Source organism: Equus asinus, chromosome 5 (genome assembly GCF_041296235.1).
Source record: "Equus asinus isolate D_3611 breed Donkey chromosome 5, EquAss-T2T_v2, whole genome shotgun sequence".
NCBI lineage: Eukaryota > Metazoa > Chordata > Mammalia > Perissodactyla > Equidae > Equus > Equus asinus.
Genome location: NC_091794.1, coordinates 79,937,660 through 79,963,886, shown reverse-complemented (window position 1 = coordinate 79,963,886; position 26,227 = coordinate 79,937,660). Strand labels below are relative to the sequence as shown.

Below are 26,227 nucleotides of genomic sequence, written 5' to 3'. Positions count from 1 at the left end.
AGTCTTTCCTGGGCTGGCCTGGGAATGTTGAGGGTACTGGCTGGTGTGTGGGGCCTGTACTCAGTCCTGACTTCCTACCCCTTAGGCCCTGACAACCAGCCCCCAAGCCCCTGGCTCCCCTGAGGATTCTGAGGGTCTGCCCAGCCTGCCACCAGGAGGTAAGAGAGGACTTGGGCAGCAGGGTCTGGAGGCCAGGACCTGGGACTTGTGGGTCCCTGGCTCTCCTTCCATTTTCAGAGAGTGGTCCTAGGCAGGATTTGAGAGAGGCTCCAGGCATTTCCCTTCTCTTCTCAGGGAGTCAGCCTGGGCCCAGCCGGGGACTAAGCCTTATGTCCAGTCAGGGCAGTGTGGACTCTGACCACCTAGGTAAGCTGAGCAGGAGGTGGAGGACTTTACACTGATGGGAAGTGGACTTAGGGCTGCACAGGGGAAGGTCTGAGCAGCAGGCATCAGAAGGGACGAACCTCGAGGGGCCCATCGAGCCTGATGCACTTGGGGGCTCAGATGAGCCTAAGGATGGGGTTGAACTTCAGCACATTTGACACAGGTTATGATGGTGGCAGCAGTGGCTCAGACAGTGAGGGTCCCAATGACACCGTCGGTGAGAAGGCCCCCTTCACATTGCGGACCCCACCTGGGCCAGCACCTCCACAGCCCTCACTGTCAGGCCTCCCTGGGTCCTGCCTGCCTGACTTCTGGCTCATCGTCCGGGTACTGCAGGATCGTGTAGAAGTGTATGCACATGCACAGTAAGTAGAAGCCGGGGCTCTGCACCCTGACTCTGATGTCACCTTCTTTTCCCTGGTCCCATAATGTTCCTCTTCAGTGTTGTTAAAAAGTAACTCTTGGGGCTGAGGGTTTGGGTAGGGGTTTGACTTGTATTCTAAGATTGGGGGGCTCCTGACCACTTCCCACAGCTCGTAGCAAAGCATGTCACTCGCTGTTTTCCTGATGGAGTTGAAAAACGGATGGGGACTTTGGCTCCTAGCTGAGCATTAATAGCATGCACAATTCAGAGCAGCTTCAGGAGTTGATATACACAAGTAAGGAATAACAGAGGTTGGCCTGGTGGTGCAGCGGTTGAGTTCTCACGCTCCACTTCAGCAGCCTGGGGTTCGCCGGTTTGGATCCTGGGTGCTGACCTACATGCCACTTATCAAGCCATGCTGTGGTAGGTGTCCCACATATAAAATAGAGGAAGATGGACACAAATATTAGCTCAGGACCAATCTTCCCCAGCACAAAGAGGAGGATTGGCAGCAGATGTTAGCTCAGGGCTAATCTTTGTCAAAAAAAAAAAAGTAAGGAATAATAGGTAATATTTAACAAGTGCTTACTATGCAGCAGGCACTGTTCTAAGTATTTTACCTGGATCAACTGATTTAATCTATATAACAGCCCTACAAAGTATTATTATCCTTATAGTATGGGTGAAGAAACTCAAGCGCAGATAAGTTAAATACTTGCCCAAGTTACAGTTAGTAAGTGGCAGAGCTAGGATTCATACGTAGGCGTCTGGTTATTAAATATTGCTCTAATCACAGGGGTGGGTGGGATTAAGAGAAGGGAAGACCACCATTCTTATAAAGAAGGTCTGAGAATAAAGAAGAGGTAAGCTGCATGATGGAAGCCTCAGTGTGGTGCCCACATGGGAGCTGGTGAGGCCAGCATGGGGCCCAGGCTTCCAGAATTGTTATTGAGAATTCCATGTTTACCATTTCCCAGCAGGTTTACTTTCCTTTGTCCAGTCCTACTTCCTTTTCATGGTTCCTCTTGGCCCCAGCTCCCATAACTTCCCCCCTGAACTCCCTCCCCACTGCAGTTCTGTGTCTGATCCATCCCTCCCTCCTAGGAGCCTGATGCGGGAGGATGGGGGGCCAGGCACTGAGTGTCGCCACCTGCAGCAGCTCCTGGTGAGGCGAGTTGGGGAGATCTGCAGGGAGGTCAACCAGGTAACGGGCAGCCTGGGGCAGGGTTCTCTAGGCATGGGACACAGCCCAGATGAGGAAGGAGTTTCCAGGAACTTGACCTTCATAGGTTATTCATCCATATTGGACATATTCTTTCACCTCTAGTTAGAGGGATGCTATTACTCCCCGGATTCCCTTCAAACTGGGGAACTCTCCTAACCTACCCCAGTACTGTGGGTTATTCTCTCTTACCTTCCCAGTGACTGTGAGATGTTCCTCTCGTTAGAGTGTGCTAGCATTAGGGATGTAACAGTGGCTAAGACACAGGGAAACCCTGAGTCTCTGGAGCTTGTGTTGAGTGGGGGAGATAGACATTGAACAACTAAATTACACACATTATTTCCATTACAATTGTGAAGACTTCTACAGAAGAAAAGTAGAGACTGCTATGAGAGCACATAACAGGAATCTGACTGTCTGAAATGTCAGGGAAAGCTTCTAGGAAGAAGCTGAGACCTGAAGGACAGTGAACAGATTCTGGCAAAGGGGAGGGATGAGTGTTCCTAATTGAGGTTCAGCGCTTAGAGCCCTGAGCCCAGTGACTGTCAGCCACCATCTCTGACCTCCCTGTGATTACTGATGCTCTTTTTGACCTCTGATCCCCAGTGATAATGGGCATTCCCTCTTCACCTCTGATCACCCCTCACCATCACCACCAATTTACGAGGGACTATTTCGGCTCCCTGATAACTTGCTCCTTCTTCCCCAGCGGCTGCTCCTTCAGGACCTTCATGACAGTCACGTGTGTAACTCTCTTCTGGTGGCTGAGAGTGAAGAAGATCTATGGCGCAGTGAGACTCCCTTCCACTCCCGTCAGCGGCTACTCCTGCCCAGTGATGGTGAGGTCCCACACAGGAGCCTCTCTCACAGCGGGTGCTATTAACCTTTCCTTTATCCCAGACTTTGGTGAGGAGCTGAGGGCAGAGTCACCATTACTTAGTCATTGGTGCCAAGTAATACAGGGAGAGTGAGGAGGAGAGGACAGAAAAGGATCGCTGGATTAGGCTGTTGCGAGTTCGTTAGTGACTTTAGTGAGAGTTCTTTCAGTGGAGAGATGGGAATAGAAACCAGAGGAAACTGAAAAGTAAAGGGATGTTAGGTAGGTGGAGCAGAGTAACTGCTCTTTCAAGTAGCTTGGCAGTGAAGGGAGGGACAAACTAGATATGGCAGGAACTAAAGGAAGATGGTGGGCAAGGCTGGAATTTTTAAATAAGGTGGAGACTTGAGCACGTTTATGTTGCACAGGGAAGGAGCCAGTAAAGGGAGAGGTTGAAGAATACAGGCGGGAAGGGGTCATGGGAGGGGCACCGGCTGTGACCTGTCTTTCTAAGGGCATGCCTCTGCCCAGCCCTACTTTGTTTTCCAAAATGACCATCTTTCCCCTGCAGGATAATAGACCGGGCCGAGGAGTCAGGGGGCAGTGTGGACAAGTAGGCCAGTTCACTGGTGAGAGAAGACCAGAGGGGCAGAGCCTGAGGTCTGGTAGAAGGACTTGCCTTGTGATTGCCTGTCCCTCCAGACCCTTTTGAGTTTTCTGAGATGTCTGGTAATGGTTAGGAAACACATGAATCTACTCGAGATGGTAGTTAAGTCTCCACACTTCTCCCTTCTCTTACTCCTGATGACCTCTCACCCCGAACTCAGAGGAAAGCCAAATCATGCCATTCCTTTGCAGTTTTCCCTTCTGGTTAGAAGTAAAATCAGACCACTCCTTATTTTTAATATTCTCAGCAAGTCTGTAGATGAACATTCCTAACAGCTCTAGGAAACTGTGTCCTGGGATGTACTCCATATCAAAGCAGAATCCCCGCAGTTAGTGGACTTCCCAGGGTTTTGAAGGCATCTTCTGCAAATTGAGCATGAGCTAGGACAGCCAAGCACTTTCACTTCAAAATGACTTCCGGCAGCCTGAGATGTAAGACCAGTCAGAACCCAGATACGGCCCTTCCTCATTTTTAGTCTCTCCATATGGTTTGGCCGAAACCCTTAGCAACAGCATTCCATTCCAGACTTTGCAGCCTCCTGGGTGTCCTATATACAGCTCACATCTGACAGCAGCTTCTCTGGGAAACCAAATTGCCACCTTTGACCTACAGGAAGCTTCTTTGTCAACCTGGAAACCTGGAAACGGTCAAACAAAGGCACTGGACTGTGGCCATGGGCTCTTGCTTGCTGCCATATCGCCCTTTGGGTTCTTTGGGGTAGCTGTCCTGCAAAGCACAGAACATAGTTTTCCCCGACTCTGCAGCAAGTGTGTGTAAGCAGTTACACCCCTTTTGTTTTAATGGGGTTATTGTTGCAACTCTTAGTGAGTACACAGATGGGGTATATATTATACTATGACAGGGTCAGTGTCTTGGCATTATCTTCAGTATTTTCTCATGCTTTGCCTTTCCTGACACCTCTTCTTAGGTCCTTCTCCACATCTCCCTGAGATAGTTCTGAAAACCTTCATGTTATGACCTGTCTTCCTTAGAGTGTGGTCCTGCCTTCTTACCCCAAATGACCATCTTCCCCCTGCAGGGTAACAGACAGGACTGAGGAATCAGGGGAATGAGGACAAGTAGGTCAGTTCACAGGTGAGAAGACTGTGGAGGTGGAGGGTGGTGCCCCTTTGCTGAGCCACTGTGTCCCTTACCCCAGATTATGCTGCTGATGAGAGCTGTGCACCGCGAGGGTACCTAGCAGCCACAATGCAGTTTGTCCCTGGTCATTTCTCCTGTGACGTTGTGTGGGGAACCGTGATTCGAGTCCATTCACGCCTCAAAATGGGGCCCAGCATGGGGGTCTCTCGGGGTATGTGATTGGCCTGAGAGGGTGGATGAAGTGTTGGGGGGGAATCTGGCAAAGAGGGTCTCCAGAGCCCATATTACTCTCACAGCCATCCAGGCCCTGCGCTCGGTGCTCAATGCCTTCTCTGTGGTGAACCGGAAGAATATGTTTGTTTATCAGGAGCGAGCAACGAAGGCTGTGTACTATCTTCGGTATGTGGGCCCTGGGAAGATGGGATAAAGCATGGGTCAAGGATGGCGCAGGAGGAGGTATGTTCAAAGACCTTGCCACTCTTTCTCAGGCTCCTGGAGACATCCTGCAGTGAGCGGCCATGGGAAGGCGATGCTCAGCCCCCTTCCCTAGCTCTGTCCCGAAGCCAGGAGCCCATCTACTCTGAGGAACCCTTGGTATGTATCACCCCCACACTGATGCCCCTGTGCTCCCCTGATACTTGGCTCAGTGGACCTGGGCCCTGACTGCAGTTACCCTGCAGGGTCCTCGTTCTCCCCTGGACATGGCTTCCAGCCGTGGTTCAGATGCTGCTCGTCCTGTGGGCCAAGTGGACAGACATATCCAGCTGCTGGTGCATGGCGTAGGGCAGGCCGGTGAGGACTCAAGGAGAGGGTAGAAGAGTGACCTGATGAGGTTCCAGAATCCTCTGGGACTTCCTTGGAGCCTTCCAACTCCAGCTCATGTTGTGCTCTCGGCTTCCCTCAAGCAGGAGCTGGATGGGAAAGGACAGGCTCCCGTGGGGTTTAGGGGCTAGTACCTGTAGCTGATTGAAATGCAGCCTGGGGAAGAGGAGACGTTAAAAGTTGACACCCAGGTATCCAGTCTGGGTGACTGTGTGAATAGAAGGTGTCCCACTAGCTGGATACTGGCGGTGGGTTTGGGGTGAAGATACTGGGTTCAGTTTGGGAGTTGTTGAGCCTGGGGTGTCCAGTAGGCAACCAGACTCTCCAGCTAATATTTCTGGCTCAGTTAACGTGTACCAGATGTTGGGCTAAGACTTTTACATATGAGGTAGCTCCTATTATTATTCCCATTGTATGGATGAGGGCACCAAGGCTTTGAGAGTTGACTGACTTGTCCACAGTCACACAATGAGTTGCTTGGCAGAACTAGTACCTAGTGCTGGCTGCCTCCAGTGTGTAGGAGAATGTTTGAGTCTAGGGTTTAAGGACTGATATAGGGGTAGCTGGATTCTCTGCCAGTGTCTCCACCTTCCTACCATGGCTGTGTCAAGGTCCTGAGATCACAGATGAGCTAGTGCGGGTTCTGCGTCGGCGCCTGGATGAGGCCACGCTGGACGTCATCACAGTCATGCTTGTTCGGAACTGCAAGCTGACACCAGCTGATGTGGAGGTCAGCTCCCTCCTAGACTCCACCATCCCTCCATGGCTCAGCCGCAGGTGCATGGACAGTCTTGGCTGGAACCTCTCAGTTCAGCTCTTAACTCCCCTTCCCACTCTCTGCAGTTCATCCAGCCCCCGGGAAGTCTCCCCTCAGAGGTGCTGCATCTGGCCTTACCCGCCTCCTGCAGGCCCTGGCTTCCTGCCCTGGCCTGGTACCTGCGGCAGAACCTGCTCATCTTCCTACACTCTCCCAAGTACACAGACAGCAACAGCCAGAACCACTTCCAGGTGGGATCTCACCCACCTCTCTCCACACCCAGGTGCACCCATGCCCCCCCCACAGACACCTTACAGTGTGACTGTTTTCTACAGGTGCCCCATGTGTACCTCTGCCTGTGGCCCTGTGTACACTCATGCCCCCCACCTTGATAATCTACCTGGGTCTCCTGTGCTCTCTGTGTGCTTATCCCCCCTCCCAACAGTGGACACCCATCCCCTGATGCCTTTTGTTCATTTTCATGGTCTTAGTGCCCTGTGGCTGTTCTCTCCCCAGCATCCACTCCCACCACACAGTGGCCTCCCCGACTTGGACATCTACTTGTATAACAAGCCTGGTGGACAGGGCACAGGGGGTAAAGGTATGGTGAAGGGCCCAGGCCTATGGCACTGCCAAGTGTGGGAAAGCCTTTTCCTGCCTCGTGGCTGAAAGGGCCTTTCCTAGCCTTGCAGCTGAGGGGGATTTGGGCGGGGTAGGGGTCTGGAAGTCTCAGACCTGAGCGTTCCTGTGGATTTCTACCCAGGGGTTGCCTGCATCACTCTAGCCTTTGTGGACGAGGGTGGGGCTCCCATCTCACTGGCATCATGGCCCCCCCCTTCTCCGGGGCCCCCAGACCTACTGCAAGAGGAGGAATTTGAGCAGCTGACTCAGGTTACTCGCTGCCCAGTTGTGCTGGACAGTTCTTCAGGTAGGACAGCTTGGTCAGATGAGGGGGTGTTTAGTTAATGCTGTGGGAACTAGGGGCACCCCCAAGTGACCCCCATTCTTTCCTCCAGCTCAGAATGGGGCCCCACGGCTTCGATTAGATGTGTGGGAAAAGGGGAACATCAGTATTGTGCAGCTGGAGGAGAAGCTCCGGGGGGCAGCTCGCCAGGCCCTGGCTGATGCCATCATGGAGCTGCAGCTGCTGCCAGCCTCGCTGTGTACAGAGGACACCTCACCAGGTATGCGGGGTCCAGGTCACACATCCAGGCAAGACAGTTTTTCTTTCAACTGAGGGTGTAGAGGTAGGGGTCTAGGAATATATCACAGAGTCCCCATCTGACATACACATTCACGACTGTCCATTACCTTCCCTGCCTCAGCAAGGTGACAGCCAGCAGAAATGTGCACATGCAGTTGGTCACCCGCTTGAGAGGGATATATCCTCAGAAACTAACTTCACACACACACATGCAGCCATGCACTATCAATTGCATATACTGTCATTCACTAACAGGTGGAGTTAGGTGGCAGGTCACTCTCATACCAGTCTTGGGGCTAGGTTGTCTGGAATGGGGATTGATGGTTAGTGATGGGAGTCTGTGATGTCTGGTGCTTACAGGAAGTCTCAGAAGCGGGTCGCTGGAAACCAAGAGCCCTGCAGGCCGAGCTAGCACCTTTCCCCCTGGCCCTGGCCCTGGGGAACCTGTGACTCCCCCCAGCAAAGCTGGCCGGCGTAGCTTCTGGGATATGCTGGTAATGGGAGAATGGGAGGAAGTGGTGAAGTTGGCCTCTACCTTCTTGCCTGCCTCCCAGCTCCCCCTACACTCTCCCCTACAGGCCTTGCCCCAGATCTTGTGTTACATAAAACTACTCTGTCCCTTGGATAGGAGTTGTCAGAATGTGGCAAGTTCTCACTGATGTAGAGAAAGCGTCAGCTTATTAAGCACCTTCACGTCCCCTTTTCTCGTTGCATCCTCATAGCAGCCCACAAGTTAAACAGGGCTTTTACCAGTGAGGCAGCTGAGGCTCGGGAAGGTTAAATAGCCTGCCCAAACCTGAGTAGTCAGCCTCCAGTGAAGCCAGGGCATGAACCCGGGCCTCCAAAATCCTCCAGGCTCTTGTTGCCGTTCCACGATGCCTCCATCTTCCACCCCTTCTCCCTTCCCAGTAGCCTCTCCTCATTCACTGCATTGCCCCCAGAGTAAAACAGAATGTGGGGACTTGGGTTCCCCCAAAACAACTGATGACATTGTCCTGGATCGGCCAGAAGACACTCGAGGCCGGAGGCGTCACAAAACTGAAAGTGTTCGGACTCCTGGTGGAACTGAGCGGGCACCAGGCACGGATCCTGGAGCCCAGAGGCAAAGGTGTGTGTGTCTTGTGGTATTGTGTCGTGGGGGGTTGTGATGTGAAGTCACAGGTTGATATTGGGCTTGTGTAAACAGACATGTCACGTACGGGTGTGAGGTTCTTACTCCTGTGTCTTCAGGCGCCGGACCACACAGCTAGAGGAGGGCGAGGTGGGGACACTGCAGCCTGTGTTTGCTCGTGTCACTCAGCGCTGGATGGAGTTTATGGCTCAGATTGGTGAGACCTCAGCCCCTCTCTCCCATCCTCAGTCCCATGGCCTGGTCTCTGTCCCACTGTGACGTCTCTGCCCTGGATCCAGGTTGTGCCTCAGTGTCCAGGATCTCTACCCACATGGTGTCCCGGTTCCTCCTTCCATCCATCCTGTCTGAGTTCACTACTCTGGTCACCTCAATGGCTGGAGACACCAGTGTCCGTGTCTTTGAGCAGCATTTGTGAGTTTGGGGTCTCATGGAGACTGAGCTAGGAAAGGTGGGGGCCTAGGCCCAGGGAGGTGATGGCCAAGGAGTGGGACCATGGGTGGTCTACTTTCTGTCTGTCCTTCCCTCCCACTAGGGGTTCAGAGCCAGAGAACTTTAGTCCTTGTTCCCTTGGACAACTGGGCCCAAGTCCCCGCCCAGCGGTTGAGCGGCATCTGCTGCTTCTGGGAAGGAATTTCTTGCAGTGGAGGAGACCAACCCAGCAGGGTGAGGGCATGGCCTCGGGGAGGGTGTGTTCAGAGTGACTGATAATGCAGTCTCTGACCCTGCAGGGGGGAGGGTGGGATGGAGCGGGATCTGCCCCCACACCCCCGTTTTGCCCCTCTTCCACCCTGTAGCTGCCAAAGCCGTGCAGCGCTTCGAGCCAGGAGGCGATGGGAGTTCAGGCCGAAATGCTCCCCGGCAGAGGTTCTTGCTGCTGGAGGTCTTGGACAAGAAGGTAGATGTGGGGCCAGAGGCTGGGTGGGAGAAGGGATTCTGTCATCCCACTGACTCTGGCCCCTGACTTCCAGCTTCAGCTGCTGACCTACAACTGGGCTCCAGACCTGGGGGCGGCATTGGGCCGAGCGCTGGTTCGCCTCGTGCAGTGGCAGAATGCGCGTGCCCATCTCATCTTCTGCCTCCTCAGTCAGAAGCTTGGACTTTTCCATCATTATGGCCAGTTGGACTTCCCAGTGCGGGATGAAAAGGTGCTCCCTCCTCTAGTTCTGGCTCCTGAGGGGTCAGTTAAAGGAAGTATCAGCTCAGAAGCAGGGGAAAGGCACAGACTGAGGGCAGAGGTAGTGGGGAGGGAGAGTCAGAGAGGAGGCCAGAGGGTGGGAGAGAGGGTCTGAGGGCAAAGGCCATGAACACATTGTGAGGCTCCATCTCTCTCAGGAGCCAAACCCATTCCTACTGCCAACCATGGAAGCAGAGACCCTCATCCGGAGTGCAAGCCCCCCACTAAGCCGTGAGCAGGGCCGGCTGAGTGGATCGTCTCGGGGTGGGGGTCCCCATCCTCTGGACACATTCCCCTTTGATGAGGCCCTGAGGGATATCACGGCTGCACGCCCCAGCTCCTCGCTCGGCCCTGTACCAAGACCCCCCGATCCTGTCACCTATCATGGACAACAGTTCCTAGAGATCAAGATGACAGAGCGCAGAGGTGAGGGCACCGAGCCAGGCAGTGGGCAGGGGCAATCTGTGGAGTCTGGGAGGGAGAGGGGTGGCAGCTCCTGGGGCCTCTACTAATGTCTCCAACCCCCAGAGCTGGAGCGCCAGATGAAGATGGAGAACTTGTTTGTAACCTGGCAGCAGCGTTCCACCCCAGCCAGTATGCCCATCAGTGTGAGTGACCCAAATCCATGTTCTCCAGGAGCATCCTGTGACCCTTCCCTGGCCACCACTCTAGTCCTCACTGCCCATTTCCCCAGGCCGGGGAGCTGGAGACCCTGAAGCAGTCCTCTCGTCTGGTGCATTACTGCGCAACAGCCCTGCTCTTCGACCCGGCTGCCTGGCTGCATGGGCCCCCAGAGACCTCTGGGCCCCCTGAGGGGCAGGTGAGGCTCAAGACTCCAGGATTTCTCCCATGGGACCTCCCTTTACCCCACAGTGACCTCTGTTCCTCCACCCCCAGTAGAGTGGATGACAGTGGGTAGAGCCTTCCTTAATCTCCACTCCCACAGCGGCGCCATCGCCCCGAGTCAGGGTCTGGGAGCCGTGAGGCACCGGCAAGCTGTGAATCCTCGGATGTGCCTCCGCCCAGCGCCCGTGAGGAGCCTTGGCTGAAGGAGCTGAGCTTGGCTTTCCTGCAGCAGTATGTGCAGTATCTGCAGAGCATGGGCTTCGTGCTGGTGCCATTGCGGCCCCCCTCACCCGCCCGCAGGTGAGCCCACCTCGTCCTTGCCTCATCTTCTCCTCCACTGCATTTGCGGCCCCACACACCCTTCCTTTGGCCCATTTGGACAACTCGAGCCTTGTGCCTCTTCTTCCCACTGGGCCAGCATGCATACAGGAGGATCTTGGACACTTTCAGGCAGCCTTCACACATGTCCTATAAACCTCACACAGCTTGTAGAACTCATGGCCACATTCACACATGGAACTATGGACATTTTCACAGAGCTCATGCCCACGTACATCTGTGCTTACATGCTGGTATACCTCCACACACGTGAATCTTGTACGTGCTCCTAAGCTTCTGGACCTGGCTCTTAATGATTGCTGTCCTGGCCACCCCACTGACCTCTCCTGAGATTTTACACGGTTCCTGGCCCGGAAAGTCCTTTTCTTGCCAAGGTTAGTCTCTTTTCTTACCAAGGCCCCCTGCACTGGGCCTACTTGCGTCACTGTCCTCCAGCCTGTTCTTGGTCATGTTCAGTTGCTGGCCAGTGATGAGAGGTCTGAGTCTTGGGAAGTAGACAGCCCCTCTGTCACTACCTTCCATCTCTCCAGAGCCTGTGAGAACTACACAGCCACCCTTCCCATCCTGTGTCAAACCCCAAAGTCCCTTCTCTGTGGCCTCTGCTCTGTGCTCCTCTCAACCCCTGAGCCTCCAGATTCTGTGTTCCCAGCCCCTTCCCAGCGACTGTATGGGAAAATATTGGTTCACAGTCTACAGTTACTTTCATGTCTCCAGATTTGTGAGTTAATTTTCTCCCTCCTCTCTATTTTCAGTTTGATACCTTTTCAAGCTAGTAATTGTGAATTGTACTTCCTTACTCAAGACACCACCTTGGCCCCGAAAGTCAGTTCCAACTCCATAACATTTTTGTCACCATCTCTCCACCTTTTCCAGGCCTTAGGAAGAGAGGACAGGCCTCCATTTCCAGGACCCCACCCCTCTCATTTCTCAGGGACAGACCCCAAGCTGTAGGAGCTCCTCTGAGAGACTTAGTTTCCATACTTGCCATTCAGTTATATTCTTCCCAGAAATCTGAATTCCTTTTTAAAACAAAAGACACTAGGTTAAAAAGTTTGTTTCTAGAGCAAAACTTAAAGTGGAGCCTTCCTTTCTCACCAGCATTAACTATCACCAATCACTAGTCAGGTCTCCTCCCATTTTCCTTGAGGATTAAATGAGACATTTCTTGTCACAGAGGCTCTGAACCACCAGCAAGCGTCCTGGCGGTTACAGCTCCTGAGTGTAAGGAGTGGGGCTCACTGGCCCTTTCTGTTTCGTCCTTGGTCACAGTGCCCTCCCTGCTCTCTTCTCCCCTGGGCTCTGAGTCGAGAAATGAAGAGCAGGGGCCTGTGGAATGCTGCGACTGCCATCCCCCAGGCCAAAGAGGAAAGTACCTGTGCAGGACATTAGGCACCTCCTTCAGTTTTCCTAATGAAATTTTAGACATCCATCCCCCTCTCCCTCCCCACTGCCCCCAGTAAGCAGACCTCTCCCGTCCCCTCGTGGGTATCTCCCCATAGTCACAGCAGCCTCTCCAGCCCCGCCCTCATCCTCTCACTGGTGGAGAGGCCTGGCATTGCCCACTTCCCCTTAAAGCAGCAGCTGCTGTGAAGAGAGCCCTGCCCTGCAGTCTGGACCTGGACTCTAGTCCTAGCCTTGCCATCTACTCACCCTGGGACCCCGAGCAGGTCCTTCCCCTCTCCGAGCCTGTCTCTTCTTGTGCAAAACAATTTCACGTGCAATGGATTCTGGGTCTGATAGCCGTAATCCTCCACTCCACTGGCCTGCCTCATCCTCTTGCCCCTCTTTCTTTTCTGCAGCACCAGCCGGCTGCGGGCCATGGCTATCCTTGGAACAGATGGTCGGGGCTCCTTCTCCTGTCCTAAAACCAAGACTGATGGGAGCCCCAAGGTAACATGTTGTCATGTACCTTCCCTGACAGTGAAATCAATGATGCCCCAGACACCAGTGTCACTGAGCCTGAATGATTTTCCTGAGTTATTACCCTGGGTAATGACTGAAGTTGTTGATCCCACCCTGACACCATTAAAGTCACTGACCCAAGGGACTGCTTCCCTGCTGGTCTGAGGCTGGGTGAACCCCCAGTCCTTGCCCCTGAACCCCAGTCTTTTTCCTTTCTTCAGAGCACTGGCTCCCCAGTCACCACCTACCACCTTCAGCGGGCACTGCCTGGGGGCATCATCCTCATGGAGCTCGCTTTCCAGGTGAGCAGGAGGAATACTGGGTGGGGAGCCAGACCCATCTGTCTCTTGCCTTCCTGACCTCATCTTCATGCTCTCTCTAGGGCTGTTACTTCTGTGTCAAACAGTTTGCCCTGGAATGTTCCCGAATCCCCATGGGGCAAGCTGTCAACTCTCAGGTATGTGGTAGGGACAGAGGAATATGGGGCCTCAGGCATAGTGCATCCCCAGTGTGCTATGGCCAGTAAGAGTAATGCATGGGCAGTCTGGCCCAGTGATGATCTGATGCTCTGGGCTGGCTAGGTGCCGTGACTGGACCATCCACCAGACTCACTCTGCAGGCAGTCCAGAGCTGTATTCACTCTGCAGGTGATCCAGAACTATATTCAACTGTAGCAAGAGGGCAGAAGGCAGTCCAGCGCAGTGACTGGTCTGGCCTGTGGTCATTCTGGCGCTGACAGCCTGGTGCTGTGGTCGATTCAGAACTGTAGATGTTAGACAGTGAGGAGATTTGAGTGTAGTGGGTAATCTGACACATGGGTAGGTCGGTGCCCTGGGGAGTCCTGGCCTAATCTAGAGCTGTGGACAGCCTGGCATTGTCAGCATAGTCACTAACACTTAGAGAACGTGGACTAGGGTTCCCACCCACACAGCACACTGCGGTCACTTCATTGTTATTTGTGTCCCTCACTGTCTGCCTCAAGGCAGGGCCTCTGTACCCTGTGAGGGCTCAGCACTCAGAGTGCTCAGGATGGGTCAGAGGACCAAGTGAGGTCAGGGACCTGTGGCCCCCTGTGTTGAGGTAGTTCCACTCCTTCAGGTTGCAGGCATGTTAAGCAGGGGCCTGTGTCTTCCTTGTGCCTCACATTTAGTTTCTGAAAGATCAGGATCTGCCTGGGCCTCGTGTGTCGCCCTCCAGTACAGACAACACAGACTCCTCTCATCTAGACAGCTCATACTCAGCCCACAGATGGTTGCCTTTGACTTGCGTCTCGATACCTAGTCTAGTCATCACAGGATAATGTGATCCAGAAAAGCTTGGTGACATTATGTGCAGGAACCTTCCTGGGCCAGAGTGCTCAGAAGGGAGGGAAGGACCCACCCCAACTACTCTCTTGAGCTTCCTGAAGTCCTGGCTTCCCTGCCCCCTGATCTCCATCCAGTGTGGCTCTCTCTGCCCCTGCTTATCTAATCTCTAACCCGACTTAGATTTCTAAATGGCTTCATTATTGCTATTGTTTATTAAGTCCTTAGTATATATACCAAACAAAGAGGAGAGTTCTCCTCTTGTTCAGATAAGGAAACAGAGGTTCATGGAGGTTAAGTAATTTGCCCCAGGCCACACAGCAAGTCGGTGGCAGTACTGGGCTCTGAGTCTGAGCTCCTCCTTGGTCACTGCAGTTTATCACACTGCCTCAAACTTTCTGAAGACCTTTACTTGATCTCCTGGTAGATGAGGAAACTGAAGCTGCAGGATTGTGACTTACCCAAGGTCATGCAGCTATTCTGCCTCCTAGGCTATCACTTCTTCTCCAGTCATTTATTACTTTTCCTATTAACCCCAATCCCCAGTGCATGTATATTCTGCCATTCAGCACCACAGATCCAATGTTAACACAGTTTCAGAAATGGTCATTTCCACCAAGAGAAGCACCAGCTCTGTGTCTCTGCCTTCCCTTCTTTCTCCATCAGTGGTTCATTCAGGCATTCACTCACAGATCAGTTAGAGGAGGCCCACGCTGGCCTAGCCTTGGCAGATGAAGCTTTACACAAGAGTAGGAGTTAGCCAGGTTTAGGGATCAGGAAGAGCAGTGTTCCAGGCAAAGAGAAGAGCAGGTACGAAAGCATAGAGAGAATATGTGATATACTTGGAAGAGTGAGCAGCTTGATGGGAAGATAAGTTGGAGAGATGGGGAGGGGCCAGGAAAAACTTTCTATAGAAGTAATTACACACCTGGCCTACCCTGACCACCTGTTTAAAACTACATCTGCTTTATTCCTGGATTTGCCATAACACCATCTCCTAACATACTATGTACTCAGTTACTCTAATGTTTGTTGTCTCATCTCCCCACCACTAGAATGTAAGGGGTTCATTTCTCTTCCCAGTGTATCCCAGCATCTAGAACAGCACCAGGTAGGCACGTGGTAGGCACTCAGCAAGTATCTGTGGCATCGATGAATCTGTGCCAGACTTTAGTGCAGTCTGGGATACAGAATAACAAGGCCCATCTCTGAAGATGGTCAGTTTCATGTAAACAGAGAGTTACAGTACAGTATAAAAAAAGAATATAGGGGCCGGCCCGGTGGTGCAGCGGTTAAGTTCGCACGTTCTGCTTCTCGGCGGCCCAGGGTTCGCTGGTTCGGATCCCGGGTGCGGACATGGCACCACTTGGCAAAAGCCACGCTGTGGTAGGCGTCCCATGTATAAGGTAGAGGAAGATGGGCATGGATGTCAGCTCAGGGCCAGTCTTCCTCAGCAAAAAGAGGAGGATTGGCAGTAGTTAGCTCAGGGCTAATCTTCCTCAAAAAAAAAAAAAAATATATATATATATATAATGATGAAGGCTTCCACACAAGCTATCCTGGCAGAGGGGGCCCACAGCAACAGGGTGGATCTTGAGCTGCCTTTTCCCATACAGGAGGGAGGGAAATAGGAATGTGCTGCTAGTTCCTAACCCAGTCCCCTGCTGCCACCTCCCCAGCTGTCCATGCTCTTCACGGAGGAGTGTGACAGGGTGCGGGACCTGATGCACGTGCACTCATTCAGCTATGACTTCCACCTGCGCCTGGTGCACCAGCACGTGCTGGGCGCCCACCTGGTGCTGCGGCACGGCTACCACCTCACCACCTTCCTGCGACACTTCCTGGCCCACCACCCTGATGGGCCCCACTTCGGCCGCAATCACATTTACCAAGGTTGGTGCCCAGGGGCAAGCCAGTGAACCAGAAAAAGAACAGGCCACACAGTGTCTCCAAGCCACGGCTGGTGGGCCCACTTTCCTGGGCCCAGATCTTACCCCTGCATCTCCTGTCCCATATTATCAAGTCACTTCATGTCACTTGGACCCTGTCCCCATGTCTCTGTCTTAAGTTCTTCACAGTTGTTTCATTTCAGAATTTAGATCCTATGTCATGTGGACTCCGCCCTCTGTCTGTCCTGAGCCATTTTTGTCCCATCTCGATGTTCCACAGGAACACAGGAGCTCCCCAGAAAGGCTGAGCCAGTCTGCCTGTCACTCAGAGCCTTAAGGACTTCTATCCCCCCACCCACCAGATCAGTGTGTCTATCCCGGGCTCAGTGTCTCCTGTAACTTGCCCCTCAGGGACACTGGAGCTCCCCACACCACTCATTGCTGCCCACCAGCTGTACAACTACGTGGCTGACCATGCCAGCTCCTACCACATGAAACCATTGAGGATGGCCCGGCCAGGGGGCCCGGAACATAATGAATATGCACTGGTGTCAGCATGGCACAGGTAAGGCACAGAGGTCAGCGTGCACTCTGGTGAAGCTGAGGTCAGGGCCTCACATCCTTGCAGTGGGGAGAGCCATGTTTTCTTGGCCAGAAAGGATGGGTTGGCTTCATTAGAACCTCAGGGTTGACATCTCTCCCATCCCCACTGCATAGCTCTGGCTCCTACCTGGACTCTGAGGGACTTCGTCACCAGGATGATTTTGATGTCTCTCTGCTCGTCTGTCACTGTGCTGCACCTTTTGAGGAGCAAGGAGAGGCCGAGCGGCATGTTCTACGGTCAGCAGATCCCCTGCCTTGACTGTGCCCATTGCCCAGCCTCCCCCCTGCTCTGGCCACGTGTCTCTCCTGCTGTGACCACATCTGTGTCTGCCTCCTCACCCCAGGCTGCAGTTCTTTGTGGTGCTCACTAGCCAACGAGAGCTCTTCCCCAGACTCACTGCTGACCTGCGCCGGTTCCGGAAGCCACCCAGACTGCCCCCGGAGCCAGAGACTCCTGGGAGCTCAGCTGGTAGCCATGGGGAGGCTTCAGGGGTTGTTCTGGCCCCTGGACCAGCTCCCCAATTCCCCCCACTGGCTGCAGAGGTGGGCGTGGCACGGGCACGGCTGGCTCAGCTGGTGAGGCTGGCTGGAGGGCACTGCCGTCGGGACACCCTCTGGAAGCGCCTCTTCTTGCTAGAGCCGCCAGGGCCTGACCGGCTGCGACTAGGGGGTCGCTTGGCCCTGGCCGAGCTGGAGGAGCTCCTGGAAGCAGTCCATGCCAAATCCATTGGGGACATTGACCCCCAGCTGGTAAGGGCCTGTGCGTTCCAGAAGGGGCTGGGATGGATGCTAGGAATTCTGTGAGCAGCCAGGGTAGAGGATGCAGGGGTCTCAGAGGTGGCTCTGGGACAGCAGATCCAAGCCTGTGGACCCTCCCCCAGGACTGCTTCCTGTCTATGACGGTCTCCTGGTACCAGAGCCTGATCAAGGTTCTCCTAAGCCGCTTTCCCCAGAGCTGTCGCCATTTCCAGAGCCCAGACTTGGGAACTCAGTACCTGGTAAGTACCCTTGACCCTCCTCTGAAAGGGGAGACCCAGCAGAAAGTCTCATCAGAAAGAAGACAGGTGTCTCCCTCAAGGAATCTAGCCTGTCCAAACAGGCTCTGCTCTGGAGGGAGGCCTAGATGAAACAGGCCTACAGTACATGCGAAACCCTCTGAGCACTGAGCACCAAGCACAGTGTGTGATTCACTGAGAACAACCTAGACTGTGCCCTCAGAGGCTCACAGAAACACGAACCTTGGCTAGAGATCTGAGGGCCAACCTCCAGAACCTCATCAGTAGCTGGCTTAGAGGCTGCAGTCCCAGAAAGGACCTCTTGGGCTTTAAAGCCTTGTTATCCAAAGTGTGGTCCTCACACCAGCAGCATCAGCCTCCCACCTGGGAGCTTGCCAAATGCAGACTCTCAGGCCCCACTCGACCTACAGTCGCAGAACCTGCCTTTAGCCAGATTCCCCAGCAGATTAGAGGTTGAAAGCACTGCTGGGCATGAATGTGGGGATTAAGAGACTACAGAGGTGGGCCCAGGGAGAACGGGAGTTCAGGAGAGGAGTCATCCAAGAGAAGACTTCAGAGGAAGAAGTAGGAGTTGGTCCGTGGTGAGGGGTCCTGCAACATAGTGCTTGTGGGGACAGTCAGTTTCAAGGTTTTTCAAGGGTCAAGCTGTAGGCGGGTGGGAGCAGATGGGGGTGCTCTGTGGGCAGTGGGAATGCTAAAGCAGGAGTGGTTTGGGGGAAGGGCGATGAGTTGAGTCTGAGGTCCATGAGGACCTTCCAGGGCCACGGTCTAGAATGTAGATGGCCATCAAGATTGGAGCTCAGGAGAGAGATTTAGGCAGCATCTATATGAACAGGTGGTCACTGAAGGCCCTGGGAGAAGAAATCGCCCAGGGAGAGATCACAGAGCTGAGCATCAGGACAGACAGACAAGGGGACAGTCCCAGGGGAGGTCAGAGAGCTACAACACCCAGGACAGGACAGGCCGTGTCAAAGGTAGAGAACTCTCCATTGATGGGCTTCAGAGTGCCAGCTTTGTGTGGGCCCTCTAGATGAATCTCAGGAACCTTCCAATCAAGCCCCAACCCCTCATTCTGATGAGGCTGGACAGGCCGACCAGGAGCCAGCAAGGATGAGGACCGAGGTTCGATTTGGAGATGAAGTTCTGGGTGACCGTGGAGTGCAGGTGGGGTCAGGTGTGGTGATGGAAGCTGGCGTTCCTCAGACTGGTCCCACTTCCAGGATGCCCTCAAGGAGGGACCATGCCTCCTCAGGTGAGACAAACCTCACTCCCTGTCTCATTTTGTCTTTTCTGCAGGTTGTGCTGAATCAGAAGTTCACTGACTGTTTCGTGCTAGTGTTTCTGGATTCCCACTTGGGAAAGACGGTGAGAATGGGGGTAAGGGGCTTGGTGTCAGCATAGTGGGAGGCTGTACCCGAAATGCTCACTCCAGAGCCTGCTGAGGTTGGGGTGCCTACCCTCCCTCCTCTTACCACTGCACCCCCACTGTGTTGCCCACAGTCTCTGACAGTGGTTTTCCGAGAGCCCTTCCCGGTACAGCCCCAGGACAGCGAGAGCCCACCTGCCCAGCTGGTCTCCACCTACCACCACCTTGAGTCCGTCATCAACACAGCCTGTTTCACCCTGTGGACCCGGCTCCTCTGAGGGACAGACAGACCACTGAATGTCACTGTTCCTCAAATCATGGATCTATAAAATTGCCTACTTGAAGCAGGACTGACCAGCCCTTCTGGGCCCCAGGGCAAGCCCGGACACCGAGAGACACCAGAGGTTTTGTGCATATATCTTGGGAGTCTGTAGCCCCAGCCTGGAAGCAGGGGCTGCGCTCCCTAAACACTCACAGCCACTGACCAGCCCAACTCCTTGAGGTGCCCGTCTCCTGTCAGGCCCCTGGGCCCTTCCAGAAGGGGGCTCCTCCTTCCTGCTCACCTGGTGGAGTCCAGGAATTCTTTGTCCCAGGTGGCAAGCACTCACCCCTTAAAGCTCCTCTGCCTGAATCCTGCCTCCACATCTTTGATTGCTGTCAGCCACCTGCCTCCTTCCACTCCCCATCTTGAGCCCTCTAGTCTTCATTTCCCACTGGGACATCACTGCTGGACATTGCCATTGAGATGAGACACCTTGGTTCCAATCCCAGCCCTGCTTCTGAAGCACCTGTGACCACAGGCAAATCCCTTTGCTCTCACACTTTTCGTTCCTCATCTGTACCTGAGGAGGTGGGCTCAAAAGCTGTCCCCTCTCCACAGCAACACTGGCACAGACTGGAGGACTTGAGCATGAGCTGTATGTCCCTTCTCAACAGGAGGGAAGTGACCCAGAGAAACTGAAGGTTTAGACACTGTGTGTCCCCACCCCCAATAACATACACATATGAAATGTTCAGCAGGCTGTCTTTAATTCAGAGGAGACTCAGGATGCTCACTCACTGTCCCAGAGAGGCATGTGGGTGGAGTGCGGGCCCTTACTGGCCAGCCTGGGGGTGGCCCCGCCTATCCCAGTAGGAACGGAGCCAACTCAAGCCTTCTACCGTGTCTCCTGAGGGGAGGGGGAAGGCATCGGCATCTCAACCCATGAGGAGAAAAACAGCCCCTGTCCCTCCAGAGCTCCCTTCCCCAGGGGCAAGCCTGGAGCCTCAGCCCACCCCTCACCTTGAGGCTGGTACTCGCAGCCTACAAAGCCTTTGTAACCTTCATCTTCCAGCAGTTGGAATAGATACGGGAAGTTCAGCTCTCCGGGGCTGCTAGGCTCCCCCCGGCCCGGGACCTGTGCCACCTGCACATGCCCTGGGAACAGATTGGGGTGGGTGTGGGGCCCAGGCTCCTGCTGAGGCCTGAGGGACAGATGCGGGGGGGGGGTGGGGGGGGTGGTTGCGGCGAAAGAGTGGGAGGACAGAGGAAGTAGCACAGCAGGCTGGGAAGGAGCAAAGAAAGGACCCCTCTCACCAACGATGGGCAGGAACTCCCGGATGTTTCCTGTCAGGTTCCCATCCATGATCTGCCAGTGGAATACGTCCTGGGGCAGAGACTGCCACAGTCAGAGACCCTCAGGCCCCACCTTTCTCCCCAGGTTTGAGAACTCCCTTTCTTCCACTTACCATTTGTAACTGGAGGTTGGGTCTTCCCACCTTCTGCAAGATGGCTGCCGCTGGGAGAGAAACCGGGGAGGGGGCCATAAGATTCAAGGAGAGCGCAAGAATCAAAGGGACAGGAGGAGCACGGGCTGAGGGTCCTACCCTGCTGGGGCGTATCCAGGAAGTACTGGGGGTCAGTGAGGCGGGTGTTAATGGGCTCCAGCAGTCCCACGAGGTTCTCCTAGCACCATGGTGCATCTGTGAGTACAGCTCTTCCCCAGGCTTGTCCCCCATTAGTCACTGGTCAAGTGGCTCACCAGTCCCTCTGACCTAGGCCCAGCACCCAGCCTTGTGCTTCGTTGCTCTCCCCACTGTGTACCCTTTTTGCACACACACATTCATCTAAGTGTGTGTCTAGATGTGTTTTCGCTGCCTCACCTGAGCCAAAACCCCAGCTGCATGCCTCAGGTTCTCCAGAAAAACTGTCTCCATTTCACCCCTGACTGCTGCTCGGTCAGCCCCCTGGGGTACTCGGCCGGCCATCAGGTGAATCCTGTGGGGAAATGGGACTGGAGGGGGCTGTGGAGTCCATCCTTAGAAGCCTGGGCCTTCACTCTCTCTGCTCCCTCTGTGCCCCTCCTCCAGCTGCCCTCTGGCCATGCCAGCCCTGCCCTCTCCCAGGGCTCAAGTCCCTACCACCTGGCCCTAATGCTCAGGCTTCCCAGTGCCCTCAGACACTTCTGCGTCAGCCCAAGGCCAGGCCCTTTCCCAGATCCCTTCGGAGGTCAACCCATCCTCCTGCCTCGCAGACCTCAGTCCCTCACTTAGCTCCTCCTGTACTTTCAGCCTCTCCTTTTCCATGGCCCTTCTCAGCCTAAGACATGTCTAAGTCTCACCTTTTAAAAATTATGTGTCCCTTCCCCTTCTCAAGAATTCCAGGCTGCTTGTCTCTACTCCTTGCATCTGTTTTCCTCGCTCCCCCCACCCCCACCAGTAATGACCCCTTGTTGCTGGTTCCTTCTCAGCAGATTTTCCCTCTGCACAATTTGACATTTATTTGATCAGCTGCACTTGAAGCCTTCCACCTTCTCCTGTCACCACCCAATCTTTCTCAGCCACATCCAATATCTCCGGCTTCACAAACCGCTGGACACACCCAGCCTCCTCTTGCCTCTGGTTACTGCATCCTTGCCTAGAAGGATGGAAGAAAATGTCCACTCCTTCAAGATCCAGTTCAACATCACTACCTGTGAGAAGCTTTCCGTGATCCCAGAGTTACTGCTCTGCTCCCACAGCCTCCTTTAATTGACCTGTCCTCAAACGGATCCCTCCGTATGTTTACTTTGCTATCTCCCCGTCAGGCTGAGCTCCCAGCATGGGATCCCAGCGTGGGATGAGCATGAAAGAGTTGCAAACTGAGAATGACACCAGTTTGAGATTAGCATGAAAGAGGTGCAAACTGTGAGAATGACACACTGACAGACAAACTACAAAAGGCAATTTTACAAACGACCACGACTGGAGGCGTGGAGAAGGGCCAGTGCGCTCAGACTCCCGAGCCTCTCAGACCTGGCGTCCTCTCCTCCCAGACCCCGAACGAACGTGCGGCAGGGTCTTGGGGCACAGAGGGGGAGGAGGGTAGGATACCTGGGACAGCCCAGAGCCTTGGCGTACAGCACAGCCTGCTCCAGCCCCTCTCGGAAGGCCGCCTGCCTCCCGGGAACGGCCCCCAGCCCCATCTCCCCCTTCTCTCGGTCTCCTGCGGAGAGAACGGGCCTCAGCCCCAAGCTCGGGCACCCGGCCCTCCCCGCCCCAGCCCCGGGCCCCGCGGCGCACCCGGGGGCGTGTTGATCAGCACCAGCTGCAGCCCCGCTTCTCGCGCCGCGCGCGCCAGCGCCTCCGGCGGCTCCGCGTACGGCCAGCCGACCTCGGCCGCCCGGAAGCCCGAGCTGCCTGCGGCCCGGAGCCGGGCGGGGAGGCCGGGGAGCTCGGGGAACAGCCACGACACATTGGCCGAGAAACGCAGCGGCGCCATGGCCGGCCGGGAGCACAAGCACGGGGCAGAGTCCGGGGCGGAAGCGGCGGGGCGCCTGGCAGGGCGCGTCGGAGAGGGCGGGTCCGGGAGGGCGGGTCCGGGGGGGCGCGTCGGGCGGGGTTCGTCCCAGGAGGGCCCGCGGAGGAGCCCGGCCCCGCCCGAGCGGGGGCGCGCTGCCGCCGCGAGCCGGGCCAAGAGCTCTCTGTGCCGGCCTTTTTTGATTAGGAAAGCAGTGTGTTGTAAAAACCGTGGACGGTCCAGAAAAGTGGAGTGTCTCAAGGCAGGCGGAAGAGAGGCGCGGGCGGAGGCGAGCGGGCGGGGAGAGGGCGGCGCGGCGGAGCCCCGCGTCCTGGGACTGAGAGCCGGGGGAGGGGGCAAGAGAGGGCCGGGCCGTCTCGAGGGCCCAATTAAAATGAAGGGACGTGGGCTTTAAGAAATACTTGGTATTTTCCCTCATTATAAAAATATCTGCTCATTATGGAACATTTGAAAGCCGTATGACAAAATAAGGAACATACAAACCACCGGTTATCCCACCCCTCGCCCGTTAACTTTCCCTTACAATTGAAAAATAAACATGCAGTTTTTTCTTCGAAAATTCTCATCATACTGTATATGCGGTTTTATGGCCTGCTTTTTCACTTACTATTATTTTGTGAACATTTCCCCGTGTTCTTCAATATTCTGCAAAGTCATTGCATTAGCTGCTCATTGTTCCTTACCTAGGCAGCCCAGAATTTATCACACTACCCTGTGGGTGAACATTAGGGTTTTTCAGCATTTGTGTGTGTGTATGTGTGTGTGCTATGAAAGCACTTTAGTGCACGTCTAGCCCCATCTCTGACTCGTTTTCTTGGGTTCCTTTTGTAAAGCTGTCCATCACAGAGTTCACCTGTCCAAAGTCCTTGACAAGGAAAACTGCCCCCACCCCTGCTCTTCACGCTGAGCGGCAGTGGGCTGGCTGTCCCCTCTTACCCAAGCTGATTGGACCACGGAAGGACATCTGACCCAAGGGCAGCCAATCCATTGACTGGCCGAGGACCGATTCCTTCCCTAGTCTGGAAAGAAGATCTAGCCAATCAGGTTCCCGGTCTCAGGAGTTCAAACAAGGAAACGGTGGGAGAGTCCAGTAAGAGGTGGTCTTGCCGGAAGGTGACTGTGGCAGTAGAAACCAAAGCAGGAGCCAGGTGGTAAAGAAAACTCAGAGGAAAGAGGAGGTAACTGCGTTCTATGAGTAGAGGCAGCACGTTGCGAAAACGGTGCTGTTGAGTTTCCAGGGCTGGCCAAGCCCACAGCTGCTGCCAGGTCTGCGCTTCCCGGGGCTGGGATGTTTAGACCTTCCTGGATTTCTGCGTCTGCAGCGTCTTAGTGTTTCTTGAGGTAATTCAATGAATTAATTTCACCCACAATAACCAAACTAACTGGGCAGGTTCCTAAGGTTGGAATTACATGATGAAAAAATAGGAACGTGTTTAAGTTCTTGGTGACTGTGCTCAATTGCTTTTCAAAAATGTAGGTTTATATTCCAGCAATACCTGAGTAGAAGTCATCCTGATGTGTTTTCTGTGATGGCTTTGATGGAAGGAAGCTGGAAGGGCAACATTAGGAGCACCTGACTTCCACTGTCTGTTCTCTGGCTGCTTGTCTCCATACCAAGGCAGGCCCACTCCTTGCCTGCGGTCCAGGCTGATCCCATGGTTAACCCAAGTGCCTGGCAGCTGCCATTTCTTCAGCTCTGCCTCTAAGAACAGGCTGCCTCAGCTATTACAGATCACCTGATTTTTTGCCCATTTGCAGCTGGCATTATACTTGGAACTTTGACTTGCCCTGGAACGTGTCTCTTGGGTGTAGTCTGATCAGGATGTGACCTCACTAAATTTAGCAATTAAATCAGTTCCAACTTCAGCATGTTTGTAGTCCAATGTTGATCGCACTGAGTAATATCTAAGGGAAGTAATTCCTTTATTAACACTTCGCTGAAAATCTCTGAGTATGCAAATCTTATTTAAGACTTTAAAAGCACCACCATCTGCTGGGGTCTGTACCAGGAACAAGATTTGCCCTACTCCTCTTTTTGCTTCTATATCCTTTTGGGCAGCAGAGATGGTGTATAAACTAGATGTGCTTGACTCACTTTTCCCCTTGCCTTCACTTAATATATCAAAATAAATACAGAAGGCGAACAATGCCCATGAGAGTTATTGTCTTTATTCACCCATTTGAATGTCTACACCTTATGCCACTTTGCAACGGAGGCATTACACTAAGTTATTACTACAAATCTTGATTCTTTGCATTTAACTTTTTTTTTCTTTTTCTCCCCAAAGCCCCCAGTACATAGTTGTGTATTTTAGTTGTAGGTCCTCCTGGCTCTGCTATGTGGGACACCGCCTCAGCATGGCTTGATGAGTGGTGCTAGGCGCGTGCCCAGGATCCGAACCCACAAAATCCCAGGCCAGCGAAGCGCATACTTAACCACTCAGCCCCGGGGCTGGCCCATGCGTTCAACTTTTAATCAAAGAATTTGCACAGGTGTGACAAATAGTTAAGGTAACAACGATTTGCAAATAATAACACAAATGATGGCTAAAACTTGAGTATAGAATTCAGTCTCATTCTATAACGGGATTACACTTGCTGATGTGGCAAAAACAACAACAACAACAACTCATGTGTGGACTGCAAATCAAAACCTCAGTGAAATTCCATTTTATACCTTCCAGATTGGCAACAATTTAAAAGTCAGACAATATCAAATATTGAAGAGAATTTGGAACAACTGGAATGTTTAACCGCTGCTGATAGGAGTGTAAATCACTACAACCACTCTGGAAGACAATTTGGCATCATCTCTTAAAGCTGAACGTTCGTATGCCATTGATCCAGCAGCTCCTTTCCCAGGTGTATCCCTGGAGAAACTGGTGCCCAGTACATCAGGAAGCACGTTCAGTGATGTTCATAGCAGCACGATTTATGTAGCAGAAATACAGAACTGACCCAAATGTCCATCAATACATTTATAGATGAGTTGTGGAATAGCCATCAGTGTTGTATATAAAAAGGAAGAGAAAAGTGGCAGCTCCAATGATGAAATTAAGTTTGCTCTCGCATTAGAGTAATCTATGAAGAGCTTAGTGAAGTTTGGGTCAAATTGACTATTAGTGTGAACATATCAAGTGGATAAGTCTCAGACACATCATCTTGAGTGAAAGAAGCAAATCAGAGAAATACATACATTATGATTCTCTTTATATAGTATCAGAAGCAGGGAAAAACCAAACAATATTTTGCGTTAGGATACAAACATCTGTGGCATAATGAGGAAGAAGAGCAAACGAATAATGAGCACCAAGTTCAGGGTGATGGTGACCTCTGGAGGGGGAGGGCACAGGGTAGCATCGAAAACTTCAAAAGTAATGGTCATCCTGTTTCTCTTGCACTGGATGGTGTGGTCACGTATCTTCATTTTAGCAATATTCTTTATATCTTACATGTATTTTATAAATATCACTTTGCGTCTGTTTCATTTTGAATAAAAACAAACTTTTAAAACCTTCTATATGCACTACCGCCACGTAG

At 53.4% G+C, this 26,227-nt stretch overlaps 2 protein-coding genes across 7 annotated transcripts in view; one reads left to right on the top strand and one right to left on the bottom strand.

The window, feature by feature from the left end:
- Positions 1 to 19,925, top strand: part of SZT2 (SZT2 subunit of KICSTOR complex) — a 51,359-nt gene extending 31,434 nt beyond the window's left edge. For 4 of the 5 annotated variants that reach the window (XM_044770588.2, XM_070510123.1, XM_070510122.1 and 1 more), the window contains 35 exons: positions 86 to 158; positions 295 to 366; positions 548 to 749; positions 1,853 to 1,952; positions 2,680 to 2,809; positions 4,614 to 4,766; positions 4,852 to 4,954; positions 5,044 to 5,149; positions 5,236 to 5,347; positions 5,989 to 6,107; positions 6,221 to 6,385; positions 6,651 to 6,735; positions 6,898 to 7,062; positions 7,151 to 7,318; positions 7,699 to 7,832; positions 8,280 to 8,446; positions 8,569 to 8,666; positions 8,749 to 8,881; positions 9,003 to 9,133; positions 9,265 to 9,365; positions 9,439 to 9,615; positions 9,803 to 10,070; positions 10,173 to 10,252; positions 10,339 to 10,464; positions 10,591 to 10,790; positions 12,629 to 12,719; positions 12,953 to 13,033; positions 13,114 to 13,188; positions 15,715 to 15,928; positions 16,336 to 16,489; positions 16,642 to 16,764; positions 16,872 to 17,277; positions 17,409 to 17,525; positions 18,840 to 18,908; positions 19,044 to 19,925. In XM_044770588.2, coding sequence (XP_044626523.2) covers positions 86 to 158; positions 295 to 366; positions 548 to 749; positions 1,853 to 1,952; positions 2,680 to 2,809; positions 4,614 to 4,766; positions 4,852 to 4,954; positions 5,044 to 5,149; positions 5,236 to 5,347; positions 5,989 to 6,107; positions 6,221 to 6,385; positions 6,651 to 6,735; positions 6,898 to 7,062; positions 7,151 to 7,318; positions 7,699 to 7,832; positions 8,280 to 8,446; positions 8,569 to 8,666; positions 8,749 to 8,881; positions 9,003 to 9,133; positions 9,265 to 9,365; positions 9,439 to 9,615; positions 9,803 to 10,070; positions 10,173 to 10,252; positions 10,339 to 10,464; positions 10,591 to 10,790; positions 12,629 to 12,719; positions 12,953 to 13,033; positions 13,114 to 13,188; positions 15,715 to 15,928; positions 16,336 to 16,489; positions 16,642 to 16,764; positions 16,872 to 17,277; positions 17,409 to 17,525; positions 18,840 to 18,908; positions 19,044 to 19,187 — 4,842 coding nt within the window. In that variant the 3' untranslated portion in view covers positions 19,188 to 19,925. Of the gene's footprint in view, positions 1 to 85; positions 159 to 294; positions 367 to 547; positions 750 to 1,852; positions 1,953 to 2,679; positions 2,810 to 4,613; positions 4,767 to 4,851; positions 4,955 to 5,043; positions 5,150 to 5,235; positions 5,348 to 5,988; positions 6,108 to 6,220; positions 6,386 to 6,650; positions 6,736 to 6,897; positions 7,063 to 7,150; positions 7,319 to 7,698; positions 7,833 to 8,279; positions 8,447 to 8,568; positions 8,667 to 8,748; positions 8,882 to 9,002; positions 9,134 to 9,264; positions 9,366 to 9,438; positions 9,616 to 9,802; positions 10,071 to 10,172; positions 10,253 to 10,338; positions 10,465 to 10,590; positions 10,791 to 12,628; positions 12,720 to 12,952; positions 13,034 to 13,113; positions 13,189 to 15,714; positions 15,929 to 16,335; positions 16,490 to 16,641; positions 16,765 to 16,871; positions 17,278 to 17,408; positions 17,526 to 18,573; positions 18,815 to 18,839; positions 18,909 to 19,043 lie in introns of those variants that run through there. The other variant, XM_070510124.1, reaches the window with a different exon arrangement.
- Positions 19,915 to 22,994, bottom strand: HYI (hydroxypyruvate isomerase (putative)). 2 transcript variants are annotated; one of them, XM_014867474.3, is made up of 8 exons: positions 22,450 to 22,994; positions 22,261 to 22,372; positions 21,052 to 21,166; positions 20,776 to 20,854; positions 20,638 to 20,687; positions 20,486 to 20,555; positions 20,192 to 20,326; positions 19,915 to 20,078 (listed from the first exon to the last, which is right to left on the bottom strand). In XM_014867474.3, the coding sequence occupies exons 1-8, from the start codon at positions 22,646 to 22,648 to the stop codon at positions 20,005 to 20,007; spliced, it is 834 nt and encodes a 277-aa protein (XP_014722960.1). In that variant the 5' UTR covers positions 22,649 to 22,994; the 3' UTR covers positions 19,915 to 20,004. The 2 variants fall into 2 exon arrangements, with proteins under 2 accessions (XP_014722960.1, XP_070366229.1); XM_070510128.1 differs by lacking the exon at positions 22,261 to 22,372 and having other exon boundaries at positions 21,052 to 21,182; positions 22,450 to 22,789.
- Between the last annotated feature and the right edge of the window lie 3,233 nt (positions 22,995 to 26,227).